The following is a 13,435-nucleotide window of genomic DNA, read 5'->3' as shown; positions in this document are numbered from 1 at the left end:
TTTCTTTCTTTCTTTCTATCTTTCACTCCTTCCTTCATCCTTTCTCTCACGGCGCAGTTGAGATTTCCCCCGAGAAGCGAGACGTTACTGCGCCTTTCCTTTCTTAAAAAAACTACCAGCTTTTTTTTTCATGTTGAAACAATAAAATTAGTTTTTGAGGAAAAGAAATGGCGCAGCGTCTGTCTCACATCTCGGCGGACACCTGAACCGAGCCGTAAGGGAAGGGAAAAAGGGGAGACTGAGAGAAGAAAGGAAGAAAGCGGTAGCGTAGTGGAGGGCTTCGGAACAATTTCGACCAAGTGGGGATCTTTAATGTGCTCTAACATTGCACAGCACACGGGCGCCACTGCGTTTCCCCTCCATCGACACGCGGCCGCCGCAGTCGGGTTAGTAAATGTCTTCATTTATCGATGGCCCTCAATCGCGCCCTCGAGGAAGTGCTGGAGGAGAGAGTTAGAGAAAGGGGCGCCGTAGTGGAGTGCTCCCGAATAATTTCGACCATCTGGAGAAATTTCAACGTGCTCTGACGTCGCACACCACACGGGCTCTTTTGAGTTTCGGCAGCATGGAAAAGGGCCGCAATTTATGCTTGCAACGCAGATGAGGAGGATAATGTCACGAACGGTAAGAGGCTCTTACTGCCTCACACTAGGCGGACGGTAAAACGAGGTGTTAAGTAACCTATAAAAAAAATAAAAAGGATGAAGACAGAAAGAGGCACCTAGCATTAAAACACTTCACTTCTTTCTGCTTTTCATTGTCTAAAATTTTATAAATGCATATAATTTTTCACGCCTGTCTATTACCCGTAAAGAACGCATTATTCTGGCTATTTACTCAGCTAAGTTCTCACACTCGTTAACTACCCTGTATCAAAGTCATTCAACAAATGTTTAAAATTTCATAAGAGTTTAGCAATAAGAATATATTATGATTTCCGTTATTTACATAAATATTCGTAATTTTCAGACAAAGACCTTTATGGTTTTCTAACTGATACAAAGCTACAGCGGAGACGTTTCATTTTAGTAAAATTGCACGCAACTTCCTCGTTACTTTCTGTCGGATTTAAATTCACCGTATGATGGAGGAGAGATATAGATATTACTGATATCAGAAAGAGGCCCTGTCTGAGTTGCAGCGACTATATTAGGACTGTGAGGAAACAAAGCGGTCTCAAAGGCAGCTGCCTTGTTCACTATGCTGTGGGAATTGACATTTAAGACAGCAAGGTCGCGAAGAGCCGAGTTGCTTTATGCAGCCTGTTTGACTTGCTAGAACAAGGAGAAAGGTTACTCCTTCTTTAGTCAAATCGTTCCAAATGCACCTACACGTGATCATCAAATAGAAGGTCGTGAACAAAATTAGTCTCCACATCCTTCCTCTCTATTTTAAGAGATTTCCAGAGCGATTTTTCTTTCCGCTATGTCTCCTTGGAATAATCATTTCGTACGAAGGCTTCCAACCATATGCGTTTGATAACATTTGCAAAACCAGCGTTATTTTTATTTCAAGTCTTGAAGTATCTCTATTACAGGGCGCTTTTTGTTCTTATTGTTCTTCACAATTCTATGTATACGAGCAGCGGGCAACGTTGCGGCACCAAGACGTTTTTAAAGACTTAGTGACCATCTTACTCTTCAGTTCCTCTTCAGCCATAGAAGTATACCACGGTTACACCGTGCATGTATAATCAACTTCGAGAGATGACTGCGATCTTGTCTCTGAGTTTTTTACGTTGAATAGGATATGACTGCTGCAGCGCTTTCATATGCTGTCCTATTGTAGCAATTTATTCGATACCAACCATGAATTCGCTTAACAGGTGTTCTATAATGTGATCTATTCTTGTTGACAATAAGACGAGGGACACATCTAGCTCACTTTGAAATTGTTTCAGTTCCTGAATTTCGTGTTGGACGCAGGTGGAGGAGTCCATGTGTTTATCAAACATGCCCTGAACAGGTGGACCAGGGTTGTTAACAACATTTCCGGATAAGAGCAGATTGCACACAGTATAAAACTCAAATCTAATGTGAATGCAACGCCATGGGCACCGCGGAACCAACAACATAGGGTTACCGATTCTGCAAGAAGATGATGACACCAGCATTGACAACCAGAGGGAGAGGCATGATTACACCCAGTTTTCCGCCTGTCCGCATTGCCGAATACTGTTTGGATGACTCTCCTACGCAGGATTCCTGGAAGTGGTGAGTGTCGATGAAATCAAGAAGCAGCTTACGTTCATCTTCGAAAGTATCACGGATCGCAACAAACGGAACTCGGCACAGGTAAGCAGGCGTCAAATTCTCGGATCCATTCTAGATTTCACATGAGTGATGGCTGCAGAAGCTGAACATGCACAGGCGGCGCAGAGGAACGCGTACAGTGATGGACATTCGTTCACCCATATTTCAGTTCCGTCATTATACAGCCCGCACTGTAGTTTCACCCCGCAGCGTACATGGGAAGGTGTCCCATCTCAGCCTCGGAAGGCTGGATACAGAATTTCAGCATAAAATTTTGTTCCGTGCCTATTTTCAGCTTCTGCTCAAGGAACGCAGTGCTGCAGCAGCTCTGAACTATTAAATGGTTTTCGGATTTTCTGCAGAAAAGCCAAATTGAAATAACCATCAGTGCAGTCCAGAAAAGGCAAAAGAGAGCCAGGAAACACAGCGATAGGTACACCGATGTGAATGTACAGATATTGCTATTTGCCTACCATGTCGAAAAGGCATTCGTAGGGGATTTTGCAGTGGCAGTGAGAGGTAAAGGAGCATATATATGGGCACCAACCGAACTTTACCGAAGCGTGCTCTAGAAGCGCACTCGTGCCCTATACGCTAGAAATATGAACAACGGTTGAAACACGAAGCCTTGAGAGGGGTTTACATTTGTTTATTTATTTGATTCGCCTTACATCTTGCTTCCTTTGAATCGGTATAAAAGATAACTGGTGCTTGGTATCCTCTCCTTGTACAGAAACGAGTAACCTGCCTTTCTGCCAGGCACCAACCTTTCCTTGCATGTTCATGTAAACAAAGAAAGAATGTCGACGCTAAAGGCTGCCTGGTGATGAGGTGTCAGTCCGCTTTGCAGACCCTCGCGTTTCTTTCGTTAAACAATAACTAAAAACTAAGTAACTAACTCACTAACTTCATAAGTATTTCTTCTACAAGGCGGCAGAATACGTTCCAACAGCATTGTGGATCGCCATTCTTGTCGTGACAGATCACGCGTGTTCCTTCTTCGCAGAGGCAGAAGGTGATCGAGACCATCTTCCTCATCGCCGACTTCGAGCACTTTTCGCTTCGGCAGCTGTACTCGTGGCAAGGTACGTTGGCTTGCCAGTGGCATGCAGTTACAGTCCGTTCACAGGACTGTAAGCCTTGAAGTAACAAGGATGCTTCGAATGGAGAGTTAGTCGTCTTGGCTTTGTGCCATGAAGGAGCGTGAAGACGGAGCTGATTAAGACAGAGAAGTGCGCTCTAGAATGCACTTTATGTTACTTTATAATACATATCGACTGGCGCATACCCCTAGCAATAAATCGCCAGTTATACCTAAACATTACACAAAAATGACAAGCGGGAAGAAAAGAATAGTCTAGGAAATCGATGCACCGATTTTCTTTGAAATGTTTTACCAGTTTAGCACCTGTTGCGGTACTTTTGTTGCTAAGGCCAAATATTCTCCCCATGGCGAACTGGACTGGTGGCGAGTGTAAAACTGAAATGTGGCGTGCATGAAACTTAAGTGCTGAAGACTGCGAATTTAGTTATGCGCTGATTACTTCTCTAGCATGAAGTGAAGTAGTATTCGGAAAACGTTTTTGTTTCGTTTTAAAACCCGCCGCGGTGGCTCAGTGGTTACCGCCACGTACCAACGCTGCTAAGATATATTTCAACTCCAAAACTCTGCGAACAAAGCTTGAATGTGCCGGAGAACCACTTAGCGGCTTCGTGCGCGCTGATCCTTGGTCTCTTGCGCGGCGCCGCCGCAGCGTGGGATCTATTTCATTACACTTACCAATACAGATCTGATAGGGATCAACCAAAAGCTTGTTATGGTTTCCTGCATTTCGGTGTTTCAGAGGCCCGACGCTTTTTGGTGAGGCCGTGCAAACGCGGAATGCGTTATTTCGTACAGTTTAAAAAGCTACCTAGCTGTTATCAAGGCCCTCGATCTATGTACTATTAGAAAAAAGAATCCACTGAACATCTGCTGGTATATCCTTGTACAGGGCACAGGGTGTCTTCACAGATCACAAAAGCGCAATAGGCCCGGCATGAACCAAAGTGGGCGGCCTCAAGTCATTGCCCTTTTTTCTGCCTATATTTACGCGCTTTTAACAAGACAGTCTCTGTGAAGCTCGCCTCTGCCTCCTTCGCAGTCATCAATCTCCTGACGGACTTGATAAAGATCTACGAGGACAACTATCCTGAGATCTTGGAGAAGGCCTACGTCATCAACGGTGAGTTTATGTTCTCTGAGACGCCGCCGTTCACAACACTGCTGCGTTTCGCGTGCTTCGCCGGTGTCCGGTTGTCATCAAACCACGGTATACCGACTTTGTTGCTCTCAGAGTGGCATTCTGACGAATGCCGGTCCCTGATCTAAATGCGCTATAGAAACTATGTCGCCTTTCCACACGCTATGCACACATACAGACATAATTGTATATGCGCGAAGGGCTCGTCAAGAATTACAGGGCTACAGGGTATGCTTTGAACGGTATTGTTGGGCACTGATGGCATGCATGCATCAGGATTCCTACGGGCTAGGAGAAATTCATCATCACCCTCCAGAGATTTTGCGCTTTTGGGTCGTGGTAAATACTCCACCGCACGACTCAAAAGCACACCGCGCGTCTTGGATGCCATTGGAAAACCCTGTATATTTGTTACTTTTTCTGTATTGCTGTGTGCTCCCAAAACCTCTCCCTCCGTCGTCCATTTTATCTGCCTGCCAGTGTAGAGCCGCGAGTCATAGGAGAGATGTGCTCGCGTGCTTCACCTCAACATCCAGGCGTGCATTAAACAGTTACTCTTTTCCTGTCCGAGTACCACACCTTGCTGTTTTTATTGATGGTCTCTCTTTCCCCTAACAGCTCCTCGCTTCTTCCCCGTCTTGTGGAAGCTGCTATGTCCGTTCCTATCTCAACGCACGGTGGACAAGGTGGCCATCTACGGCATTGGTGAGTTGGCCCGGGGCGGCTACCGCTGTGTTGTACTTCTTACGCAGGCGTAAAATACAGTGATGTTCGCAGTGGGAACAATGAAGTTTTTCTACGGATATCTCCATGAGGAACGCTGTCCTGACTATGTGTCAACGTATTAATTCCCAGTCGGAAACTGCCATCCGCTACCGAAAGGCAGTATTGATCAAGGGGACTGGACTCCGAGGGTAACTGTCTGCCGACGGGTGTCCATGCTGGCCAAAAAGGGGCGTGAAATCTACTATTTTGATGAGGTGGCGAGGAGGCGAATCACTCACCGGCATGCCAGAAACACTCGGACTTAATGCAAACAATTTTGTAATGTAATTACAGTTTTTGCTTTCATTAATGTAGGATTTAGAAGTGCTTATCTGAATCTTCAAAGTTTTTGTCCCCTCCTATGGTGCTTTATAAAGGTAACAATCAGCAGAGTGGCAGCATTTGTTCGTGTGTGGTTCACGACGTTCCTCCGAAAAGCAGACTGCTTTTGCTGCGGTAACTATAGGGAGGACTTTTCGCAAAGCAACTACGTCAGCATCGCTTGACAAATCTGCAGTCCTGCTATCACATTCTGACCGCTAAAACAATTCCAGCCTTGAGGAAGTTGCCAAGCATTTCCCACGGGTGCAAACGATGCTCGAAAAAAAAAGGGGGTTATGGGGGCGTTGGAATAAGGTTTATGACCTAGCACGCGTTACAATTGTGAACATGCAGTTTAGGAGTGGCGTTCAAGATGACGCTGTCTCGGGGACAGGGTCCGCCAGGCGTGTATGTGCGACTAAAAGAACAAGGCAGCTGCTTTTGTGGTGGTCAAGTGGTCATCCAGTAATGCACTGTAGCAGTCGGTAATGTACTACACCTTCTTGTATCCTGCTGCAGCATCAACCACCGGTATGCGAATGGTCCTGGCAGTCTTTTTTTTTTTTGCTTTACAGCTTTTCCAGTCATCTACGAGACCTAGAAGCATCTTCTTTTCTCCCTGTGTAATGTATTTCCAATCACGCAGACGGATGGAGGAACAGCATCTTCGAGCGATTGGACCCTGCCGGCGTGCCCCAGCACTGGGGAGGAAGCATGGTGGGGCCCGACGGAGACCCGCGCTGCAGGCATCTGGTACGCACCGGGAAACTCTGGTGGGATCATAGCACTTGCGGGCAGAGAGACAGATAGATAGGTGGGGATGGATAGGCGGGAATTAAGGAGGCGGAAATTTTTACCGCTCTGCCCCTCCTGCTCTTTTTCTGTGTGATTCTAGTGTGACTATAACTCTCAATACAAAACGACCCTACAATATATATATTTGTATGAATGTTGACATTTTACTACAAATAGTATTTATAGGTAAAAGCACACTGAGGGCGACTCCACCCAGTTGTAGTTCTCCGTAAAGATTTATTCTCCCGTACTTTGTGGGTATGTTTACGTTTGTCGCAACTCGATTTAAAAATCCGACCTCCAATCGATTCAGACTCGTGACGTCATTAGCGAAAACGACGGGTGGCCTTCGTTTTGAAACGAATGGTGATGTAGCGTAGCCTCTGGGATCCGCGAAAATTATGTCGGCGCAAACGTTTTACTTGCGAAATCGGCCGGTGATGGCGCCATCTGTTTTTCACTTTATGGACTTTTTTTTTCAGATAAAAGCTGCGTTTAAGCTCTGACAGCGTCACCAGCGATTCTTTTAATTTTCTGCTAAAAGATCGAGTGCTTGAGAGCAAGGTGAAATCGTCGGATGAAATCTTGTAAAATTATTTTTTTTAAATGTGCCTTTAAAACTGCCAAGCACTCCAGAGCCACACGACATACCTATTGAAAGCCTCTTTTTCTACCGCTTGAGTAGGGATTGCCGTATATGGGCGGATGAAATTATGGAAATGCCTTTTTCTTCACGTTTAGACCCGCGCTCCCTTATTTACTGCTTTCTACTGCACCGGATATAGCGGGGTTGTGCTGGTTTTTACTGCGCTTTGCTACTCCCAGCGTGCGCTACAGGCATGTTCTACGTCTGGGTACCCTCAGAGCCAGACAAGCTCAGGAACAGACAATTAGAATGCTTGGAGATTGAACAACGAAAAGTTTCCGCTTATTTAAAGGTAAAAAGAGACTTGCATAGTTGCATTCCGTGAAGACGATCTGAACATTGTAATTTCTTTTTCCCGTGCCTTCAAAAAACAACTGCTACGGAGACTACTGTTGGTCACGAAAACTGCACAAACTTATTTGCTCTCGTCAAACAGCGAAGAAATAACATTGCAACGATGAACCCCGCGTGTACAAACTGAGATTACAAGCTTCACTAACCTATAATATTTGCAGATGCACTTTCGAAACGCTGGGTGCAACTGCTGAAGAAATGTATTTCTACCCCTAGTGCTGCTATGGTGAAGCATTACGGCGCCTTTCCTCCGTTTTTGCTACTCTCGTTTCAGGAACTGCAGCGAAAGTCCATGTTGTCGTTGTTGTTGTTGCCTTGGGGACATGGCACATACCCACGACGGGGGATTGGCCAGGGTTCAGTGGGGAGACGTTGTTGTTGTTGTTGTTGACCTCTATCGAGTCTACATTCGTCTTCGTCATATCTTTCGTCTCTTCATCTTCCACTTCCTGGCGTACCGTGATAAAATTCCGCGCTAACTGTGCAACAACCTAACGTTATTGTACTCTAGCGGCCATTTAATATGCACTGCAGCGAGCACGTTTTTCCGGCCTAACTGTAACCAGTCCAGCCGTAACTGTGACCAAGACTAGCGCCGAGATTATACTCCCTCGTCTCCCGCCTTTTTTAGGGCTGTTCGGCGCTGTTGCAGTGTGTACTAAATCGAAATTCCCGCATTAACCTGTTGAGAATTTAGGGTGTTATTTAACGGAGCAGAGGATTCACAGTTCTGTAGAATGTGTCATTCGTGGTAAGGCCTTGCAGATGTACCTTGGCATGGCGAGTCCAATACTACCGAGATATCGGACAATCACTGACGTGGCACGCTATGTAGTGCATAATATTCTTTCAAGTGCAAACAAGGCACGACCCACTGAGCAGCAGCTTCAAGCCAAGCAGAGGAGGAGCGCAGAACAGCATAGCTGAATTCTGTGCATGACCTGCGTTGTTTTGCTCCCATCTCTCTGTGATGGATATTTCCTATAGCGTTATAGGCTATTTTCTCTGTGTAGGTAGCGTTGGCGTCGCTGTGTAGGTGTCGCAACCAAAAGTTCATTTTTTCGCTGCTTCACTGTGAGAAACTACTCAAGGGTTCTCAGGAAGTGGAAGCCCTCCAGGATGTGCCCTGTGATGCCACGTGGTGTGCTTGGGCCAGATGGCCTTCTGAACGGGAGTGGTATAGATGTGTCTCACTTTTTAATCGATCAGAAGACGATTCGAAGGCCTGGCTCCATCGCCCTTGACAACGCCATTGGTGCCGCAGATCTGCCCGGGCGGGGAGGTGCCACCCTCGTACCGCGAGGCGCTGGCCAAACGGAGGCTCTCCTCCGAGACCGGCGCCACGGTGAGGCAGATCGACCGCCGTGGCCGCTGGGAACTCCCCGTGCAGGTGATGCGTCGAGGGGAGCAGCTCAGCTGGAGCTTCCAGACGGCCGTAGGGGACCTGGCCTTCGGTGTGCGCTACGAGCCGCCTTGTGGAGGCGACAACGCGATTGGCGAATACCTGATCGAGACTCAGAGAGTACCTTCGTGCAGCCTGATACCCGAGAGGGGGCGCCTGGTGTGCGACAGGCCCGGAACATGTAAGTGGCCTCCGCGACTCCTTCGCAGGGCACATGCAGGACAGTGGGAAGACCCTTCCTGTTCTTCTGTGTATGAACACGATAGCTGTAGAGGCCCCATTGTCCAGAAAGTCCGGTGTCGGAGTCGGCGTTGTGAGCGAACAATTACTATCATGACTCTGGCTCTGGTGCCCAGAGAGCAACCCAGGAGGCAGGTGGGTCGCATTAGGTAACGTGAGCTTGCGGCTTCATTCGAACCTGCCCACTGAATAGTGAGAAAACGCCCCACCATTCCAGGTGGCAGTTAAATTAATGATTCGTCGCACAGGAAGTGAAACCTGGGCCGCACAAGGCCCACCGTTGGAAGCACCTGCCATCGCACGGCAGTGGCGCATCGCTTAGCCGCTGCACCACTGCGCCAGGAACGGTATGAGGACTCCCAAGGATCTATGAATGTAAAGTAGGGAATGACCTTTCCACACATAAGAATTATCCCATTACGCTATCCCGTCATACCCTTAAGGCCGGAGCTTAATAATAATAATTGGTTTTTGGGGAAAGGAAATGGCGCAGTGTCTGTCTCATATATCGTTGGTCACCTGAACCGCGCCGTAAGGGAAGTGATAAAGGAGGGAGTGAAAGAAGAAAGGAAGAATGAGGGGCCGTAGTGGAGGGCTCCGGAATAATTTCGACCACCTGGGGATCTTTAACGTGCACTGACATAAAGCCTGTTTCACACGCAAGCGAAAACACTAGCGAATCCTGCCGCCGTGGCGCAAAAACCTGTTTTGAGTCGTCGCGGCGGCTCGAGCGGCAAGAGCGGCGAGGTTCCAAAAAGCTGGAAAGTTCTGCTGCGTCGCATGCTGCGACGCGTTGCTCAATTGCTCAGTTGCTTGACTGTGAACGACTCAAAACAGGATTTTGCGACGCGGCGGCAGGATTCGCTAGTGTTTTGGGGTCCCCTAAATTTTTTTAGTTTTTCTGTTGAGTTAACCGAACAAGGAGCCGAGTAGGAGCTAACTTAGATTAATTCTCCTGAATTTGCATTTAGCCTAGTCTCTTTGTCTCTCTCTTTTGACTCTTGAGTCTCTTGACTCTGTCGGTACAGCGAACCAAATTTTTTCAGCAAAAATAACTTAGATGCTGCTCTTAAACCTACCCACTCCTTGCAGTCACATTTCAATGACTGGAAAAGACGTACACATCATACTTATGGTTTATTAAGAACTGTTAGTGTGCAAATATTAAGCGTCTACAATCGATTCCCTATAGGCAATTGTGCATACTGTTTTACATACATAATTAATGGCCACTCACTGGTGCTGGCGAACGAATATAAATATCTTGGAATTATCATTAGTAATCGCCTCATATAGTCCAATCGCATAAACAATATTTGCTGGCCTACATCTAAAAGTTTTGTTGCCTCAAGAGTAAATCAACAGAAGCTATGTCCAAGCCCCTTAAAGTGTTTGTCTTTAACTTTCTAATAAGGCAAACCTAGAGTATGGCTACGTGGAATCGGATCCCTTCCTAGAAATTGATACTAAGCAACTAGAAATGGTCCAGAGAAGAGCTGTTCGCTGTGTGTTTAATGCTTATCGTACCTGTATATCTCCTTCGCATGACTGCCAGCAACATATGCACTTTAAAGATGAGGAGAAGATTTGAAAAAAAAAATTCGTTGCTCCCGTCATACTTTAGCCAGTTTAATATTAGTTCGGCTCCCTACTTAAGTTTTTAATCCACACGACGGATTCGCTAAATTTACAACCATATACTACTGTTTCCCATGCTTACACCAACCACTACATTCAAATACTCACGTGTTTTCTTTTTTTCCGGGGGGGGGGGGGGGGGGGGGACATCAGAGCGTGGCATGAACTGCCTACAGATTTATTTTATCTTATTCGTGAAGTTAGTGTTGTCCGTACGTTCTATTCCTATTTCTTTCTGTTGATTGTTACCATACAGTGATGGAGTTGCCAATTGCTTCCTTCTCTTTAGTTTCCGAACGTTGCCCACCTACGTGGTAGCAGTATGCGCAAATAAATATAAAACACAGAATTCGTTGCAAGGAACTGGCCCAACAACTACAGCATTACTCTAATCACCCGGGCTTTTCATGCGTTACTACATGAAACATGAGGCCCACTACCCATATATTCCTTACTAATGAAATGAAACAGGTGTCATAAATAAAGACTCATGTTGTCCAATCACTGTCCGGGTGCGATACTTTGTGCCGTTCGCTATTCCTTTATCAAAGCGCATACTTCAGAGGTTTTGAACCTGTGCTACTAATCGTTTTTTTTTTCTACTTTAGTGATACCAAGGTTACGTTCGTATTAACTGGCTTTCATTTCCCAGCAAGTTTTGGAAGTTCCCCCGGCTAAATGCTGTGAATAGACAGCCTGCCGCGTCCCGGGAATCCATTACAAGGCACAACAGTACACACTAGGGAAAATACTCACCAACAACAAAAGGGAAATAACTACAAGGTGTTGAAAATATGGCAGAACGGAACCGGGAATTCAAACAAATGCTGTGCGCGAAACTCTCCCCTAAATGCTTTAACACTAAAAGTGAAAATACAGATACCGGTAACTAGTGGACATTTATGCGAAACAAACGAATCTCAACACGAAAACAAAGACGGAGTATTTAGTGCCAGTCGCTTGTCACAGACATTAAGCAAATGGTGTAGTGTACTACGTGTCGCGTTATTCTTGACTGGTGGTAGTACAGATTGCTGCACGAGTGAGATGCCTGGCCTGGTTCTTTCTTCATAGCTTCCAGCATACTTTCTATGAATTCCCTTACCCTCATAGTGCAACCAGACGGTTAAAATGTGAGCGAGGTGTTATCAAGTGCCTTTATTTTTTCTTATTCGCTTCATCTTGCATCGACACCATGCCTAACAATTCTATACAAATGCATTTTTGAGCGAGAAACAGTTTATGAACGCATTTTTTTTTATATAACGTAAGATGTCAGTACAACAATCAATATAACCGCAGACCAACCAACGGTAGTGTTGCTTTTTTTTCAGCTATTAACGTTTTTGCTATCGTCAAAAGCGTTCCCCATTTGTTTTCTAAGGCAGTCTTTACTGCCCGGCGCGATCGATGGAAACACAATAAAAGAAAGATTGTGTTACACATCAGAAGAATTGACCATTACCTTCAATATTCCCATAATAGTATCTTACAATTTTTCATTATTCAAAATTTTTGTCCGATAATGTTAGACATGAACCAGAGTGATGCAAACCTACTGCTCTCGCGTTTCGCAGACGTCCTGGAGTTCGACAACTCATACAGCTGGGTAAACAGCAAGAAGCTGGCCTACACTGTCGAGCTTCTAGCCCCTTCGGATGAGGACAAAGTGGATTCATCACCGCTGTGATCCTGCACAGTCGTCCTCAAACGGACACCCCCCAGATTATTATGCCCCATCGGCACGAAGCAGTGGATCGTAAAGATCTGCACAGTGCAACAGGTGGCAGCGGGCACACTCGAACTGCCTGCCTCACGATGAACTCTTCGTCATATCGCAAGTGTCGGTGTCTTGGTACCCAGCATTACTTATTCCAATACGATGTTTGGCACAGCCCAACGACGTTGCGCCTCACGTACGGCGACACTCATCTGCCAGCCGAAGGCGCACTAGAATCGTGGTCTGCACAGTTTGTCGACGCTAGAGATGTAACACATGTGTGTCAAAACCGAAATGTTTGAACAGTTTTGGCTCTGCAAGTCACATTACTGAAATTTAACTTAACTGCAAAAAGCTCATGAATGCAGGACTGTGGCTGTCCACCGTCCGCGTGTTCATTGGCCTAGTTTGGTCTTCTTCTTCGTCTTGGCGTCATGAACGCCCTCGTTCAATTAGAAGGTTTCAACACGATTATAAGTCGACTGACAAATGGAGAACCAGAACGGGTCATGTGAAACATGCTTCCCACAAAGGTCCGCGATAGCATCTCTGGATGGTTATGTTGAAGAGAAGAAATGTCTATGCGGACAAATTAAAAAGAAAAGGATATTTTTGGTGCCCTTTTGATGCGTGCATTAACCGCTCTAAACGAAATAACTTCGAGACTTAAAAGCTTTTTTAAGCTGCGGCCATCCCCTGAGTACAGACAGGACGCTATACTATCACTGTTATTTCTCGAGCAACATTTTAATTTCTCGAACTCAGGGCCACTACTAAGAGACAATTTTTTTCTGCCAATGGTGCGGAAGCGACATAATGAAAACGCCCTCGCTTTCTACACGCAAAATTACGGTGCGCAAAATATTGCCTCGGCTTGCAGTTATTAGTTTTCTCTTACACATGGTATCTCGTTATTACATGTTATTTGAGGTATATTTTTAACACACTTGTCATTATTAAACGTCATAAGACAAAGAAAAGAACAATTTTCTTGATTACAAAAAATTTGCTCGGTCACGGCCACCTGGATCGGCGCGCGCGGCGGGGTTGCTCCGGACG

The 13,435-nt window shown here is 45.9% G+C and overlaps 1 protein-coding gene across 2 annotated transcripts in view; it reads left to right on the top strand.

Moving 5' to 3' along the window:
- Positions 1–12,684, top strand: part of LOC144099468 (SEC14-like protein 2) — a 56,274-nt gene extending 43,590 nt beyond the window's left edge. For both annotated transcript variants that reach the window (XM_077632798.1, XM_077632797.1), the window contains exons 6-12: positions 2,200–2,294; positions 3,259–3,337; positions 4,397–4,477; positions 5,114–5,200; positions 6,228–6,334; positions 8,641–8,959; positions 12,234–12,684. In XM_077632798.1, the coding sequence (XP_077488924.1) occupies positions 2,200–2,294; positions 3,259–3,337; positions 4,397–4,477; positions 5,114–5,200; positions 6,228–6,334; positions 8,641–8,959; positions 12,234–12,346 (881 nt within the window). In that variant the 3' untranslated portion in view covers positions 12,347–12,684. The remainder of the gene's footprint in view (positions 1–2,199; positions 2,295–3,258; positions 3,338–4,396; positions 4,478–5,113; positions 5,201–6,227; positions 6,335–8,640; positions 8,960–12,233) is intronic.
- Positions 12,685–13,435: the final 751 nt, after the last annotated feature.

This window comes from Amblyomma americanum, chromosome 7, assembly GCF_052857255.1.
Source record: "Amblyomma americanum isolate KBUSLIRL-KWMA chromosome 7, ASM5285725v1, whole genome shotgun sequence".
NCBI lineage: Eukaryota > Metazoa > Arthropoda > Arachnida > Ixodida > Ixodidae > Amblyomma > Amblyomma americanum.
Note: the sequence above shows the minus strand (reverse complement) of the source record. Positions and strands in the feature narration are given on the sequence as shown.